The sequence below is a fragment of the Chinchilla lanigera genome, unplaced genomic scaffold (assembly GCF_000276665.1).
Source record: "Chinchilla lanigera isolate Chin_1 unplaced genomic scaffold, ChiLan1.0 scaffold00036, whole genome shotgun sequence".
Taxonomy (NCBI): Eukaryota; Metazoa; Chordata; class Mammalia; order Rodentia; family Chinchillidae; genus Chinchilla; species Chinchilla lanigera.
In genome coordinates, this window is record NW_004955437.1 from 3,274,369 (window position 1) to 3,278,285 (window position 3,917).

The 3,917-nt window shown below is 51.0% G+C and overlaps 1 protein-coding gene across 2 annotated transcripts in view; it reads left to right on the plus strand.

The window, feature by feature from the left end:
* The window catches only part of Def6 (DEF6 guanine nucleotide exchange factor), a 23,485-nt gene extending 22,341 nt beyond the window's left edge, over positions 1 to 1,144 (plus strand). For both annotated transcript variants that reach the window (XM_005389551.2, XM_013516997.1), the window contains exons 10-11: positions 306 to 396; positions 561 to 1,144. In XM_005389551.2, the coding sequence (XP_005389608.1) occupies positions 306 to 396; positions 561 to 784 (315 nt within the window). In that variant the 3' untranslated portion in view covers positions 785 to 1,144. The remainder of the gene's footprint in view (positions 1 to 305; positions 397 to 560) is intronic.
* The last annotated feature ends 2,773 nt before the right edge of the window (positions 1,145 to 3,917 follow it).

Genomic DNA, 3,917 nt, shown 5'->3' on the forward strand with positions numbered 1-3,917 from the left:
CAGGCAGGCGCTGTGCCGCTGAGCTAAACCCCCAGCCCCTGCAGAACGCATCTTAGTTCTTTTCATATCCTCCTCCCCTCCCCACCCCCCACCCCTCTCCCTCCATCTCTCAGTCTCATCCCATTTGCAGGTCTCCATCTCCCTGTTTCTCCTTACGTGCACGTAACTATTTCTGCACATACATGTGTTTTCTACAGAGATGGTCAGTAGTCTTGGTCCCGTGCTAAAGGTCTGTGGATCTGACAAGGTCCAGGTCCCTTGCCAGGGACGGTGGTTCTGACCCACTTCCCACCGGCCCCCCACAGGCTGCCCAGCGGAAGTTGCGCCAGGCCAGCACCAATGTGAAACACTGGAACGTCCAGATGAACAGGCTCATGCATCCAATCGAGCCTGGAGGTGAGGAGGCGTAGGCAGCGGAGCTTCCCCCCGGGGTTGATGGGGAGAAGAGAGAGCAGGACCTCTCCAGAGATCCAGGGCCTGCAACGATGGCAACGGAGGGCCCCCGGGCCGCGCCCCGCGCATGCGTTGTTCTCCTTACTTGCTTGCCTTCTCCCTGACAGATAAGCGCCCAGCCACCAGCAGCTCCTTCACAGGCTTCCAGCCCCCTCTGCTTGCCCGCCAAGACTCCTCCCTAAAGCGCCTGACCCGGTGGGGATCTCAGAGAAACCGGACCCCCTCACCTAACAGCAGTGAGCAGCAGAAACCCCTCAACGGTGGGGAAGAGGCTCCCGCCTCCGCCTCCACCTCTCAGGAAGAAAAACTGGATCCAGCACCAGAAAATTAGCCTTTCTCGCCCCTTGTTCCTACCAACGTCACGTCCACCAGGACCTGGCCACAGCTGGCCTGTGGATGACACTGGCCCCTGCTAAGAGAGGGCCCCGAGGTCCTGGTGCCAGGAGCCCGGCCCTCCAACCGGAAGACACGCCAGGATGGGCCGGTTCGTCCTTCCCATCAGCCCCAAGCCCCAGACGTTGGGGGCTGGCCGGGATGTTGATGCTGTAGAGCTTGGCCCTGTGCCTTAGCCCCAAGGACCAGTGACCTGGGCAGGGACAGAGCATGGACAAACAAGACAAGGGCCATCAGCCCCTGGGCTGCCACCAACTTATGAAGACATATTTCTAAATAAAAACGTTCCGGGAAACCATCTCTGGCTCAGGCCTGTCCACGTCCCTGGCAACTTCCCCGCCTTCCCTCGAGTCTGGCAAAGGCGGCAGGTGTAGTGGGGTGGATCAGATTCAGGCTCTGGAACGAGGCTGCTTGGGTACTGAAGCTAGCTATGCTGCTCAGGGACCTGATTGACTTTGTCCAAGTTTTTTCACTTCTGCAGGTTCTGTGTTGGTAAAGTGGAGATAATAATAGTACCTACTTGAGAGGGTTGTGGGCCTGGGGATTTAGCTCAGTGGCACAGCACCTACCTGGCAAGCGCAAGGTCGTGAGTTCGATTCCCAGTACCAGAAAAAAAAAAAAAGAGAGGGTTGTGCAAGGAATGTGTCCTTAGCACATGAGAAGGGATTAGTATTGGGATTAGTATCAGTATTAGTATTGGGATTAGTATGGGATTAGTATCAGCCAGAAGTGTTTACTGAGCATCTACTCTATGCCTGGCAGTTTCTCAGGTTATTTAATTCTCATGACAACCCTCAGAGCTGGATTCTCACTACATCATTTTGCAAATGGATAATTAAGGCTCAGGGAGGGCTGGGGATATAGCTCAGTGGCACAAGCACCTGCCTGACAAGCCCAAGGTCCTGAGTTCAATTCCTGGTACCAAAAAAAAAACAAACAAACAAACTAGATCAAAGCTCAGGGAGATTAGGCAATCTTCCTCAACTTGCTTTTCTTTGCCTATTCCCTGACCACTGACCTTGTTACCTAAGACAAGAGATCTGGGAATCTAGAATTTAGAAAGATTTTCTTTTTTTTTTTTTTGGTACCAGGAATTGAACTCATGACCTGTGCTTGCCAGGCAGGCGCTTACGCTGCTGAACTATATTCCCAGCCCAGAAAGATTTTCTTTCTCTCCCAGTTCCCCTCATTTCCAAACCTATCATTAAACCCATTAGATTCTCTCTCTTATATTCTCACATCTGTCTCCCCTTTTCCACCCCCATGGCTACTGCTGTGGTTGAGGCCTCTGTATCTTTCTCCTGGGTGGTACCCAGGCTGGGCTCAAACTTGTCAAGCCCTCCTGCCCCAGCCTCCCACAGTGCTGGGATTCCAGGCATGCACCACCACGCCTGCTAACCCAAACTGCTCTCCTTGTTGCTGCTTGGATGAGAGTTCCCAAATGCAGATACAGGGCTAGGGATTTAGCTCAGCGGCAAAAGCGCCTGCCTGGCAAGCGCAAGGTCATGAGTTGGTTCCCGGTACCGGAGAAAAAACATAAAAAAAAAAAAAATGCAGATATGTACTGGAGACTCCCCGAACTCCAGTCCCTCCGTGCGATCTGAGAGTGTCAGTAGTCAACTTCACATTCCCAAATACGGCACGAGGCACGTGACAGTCTGACTCCCAGAGGCTCCAATGCCCTTCCCTTCTAGGTCCACCTGCAGTGTGGTCTTCCGTCTCCCTCTTGGCCTCACCCTGGCTGTCTTTTTTCTCCTTAATCATGCAACAGCATCCATAACTAGACCGGGCTGGCCTTGAACTTGCAGAGATCCTCCTGCCTCGGTTTCTGGGTACTGGGATTACAGACTGTGCCAGCACGCCTGGCGTCACCCATAACTAAATGTTGAGATCCTTGAAGGCAGGGGCCACATCTTCTTCTATGGACACTATGTGCCCAGTGTCTAGTGTCTGCAGGCTGCTTATCTCTTAGAAAATATGCAACAAATACTTAATGACGGTATGAATAAGTTTTGAATGAATGATGTTCGAAAGAAGCGATGCCACGGCTGAGATTCACACTCAAGCCGTCCATTCAGCTCTCGTTATACACCGGGTGTCACAGTGGAGGCGAATGGAACGAAAGCAGACAGGGTCCCTGCGCTCCAGAGCTAGCTGCCATCTGATATCAAAGATCATGTCTTTTGCAAGTCACCGAGGTCCCTTGCCGGGAACATCAGTAGAGCATAAGGGGCCATGATGCCCAGCTGCTTGTAGGGCATGTTGCAGATTTCAAGAGTGAGAAGAGAAGTTAAAACTCTCAGTGTGTGGGAATTCAGAGAAAAGGGAAGCTTTAGGTAGGAACTAGAATGTGAGATAGCTTATTTATTTATTTATTTATTTCTATTTATTTATTTTTGGTGGTGGTGTTGGGGACCAAATCCAGGGCTTTGTGATTGCTAAGCAAATGCTCTGCTACTAAGCTATACTCCTATCCCAGCTCTTAATTTTCTTTTTTTCTTTTTCCAGTACTGGGAATCGAACTCACAACCTTGCGCTTGCCAGGCAGGTGCTGTGCCGCTGAGCTAAAATTCCCAGCCCCTTTAATTTTCAACAAATAAAAAAAGAGGGTAGAGCCAGACATAGTGGCACACACCTGTTGTACTAGCTACTCTGGGGCTATGTAGCAAGTTCAAGGCCAGCCTGAGCTACACACCAAGACCTGTCTCAAAACAAGACCAAAAAAAAAGGAAGGAAACTAGGATTCAATGTGTGTGGCATAGACCTGTGGTACCAGCTACTTGGGAGGCTGAAGCAGGAAGATATTGAGTTCAAAGCCAGCTTGGGCAACAGAGTGAGACCCTATCTCAAAAAGAAAAGTTGGGCTGTGGTGGTGCACGCCTGTAATCCCAGCACTCAGGAGCCTGAGGCAGGAGTACCACTGTGAGTACAAGGCCAGCCTGAACTACATATCGAGACCCTATCTCAAAAACAAAAACAAAAAGAGGGCTGGGATATAGCTCAGTGGCACAGCGCCTGCTGGCTAGTGTGAGGCTCTGAGTTTGATTCTCAGTACCCAAAAAAAAAAAAAA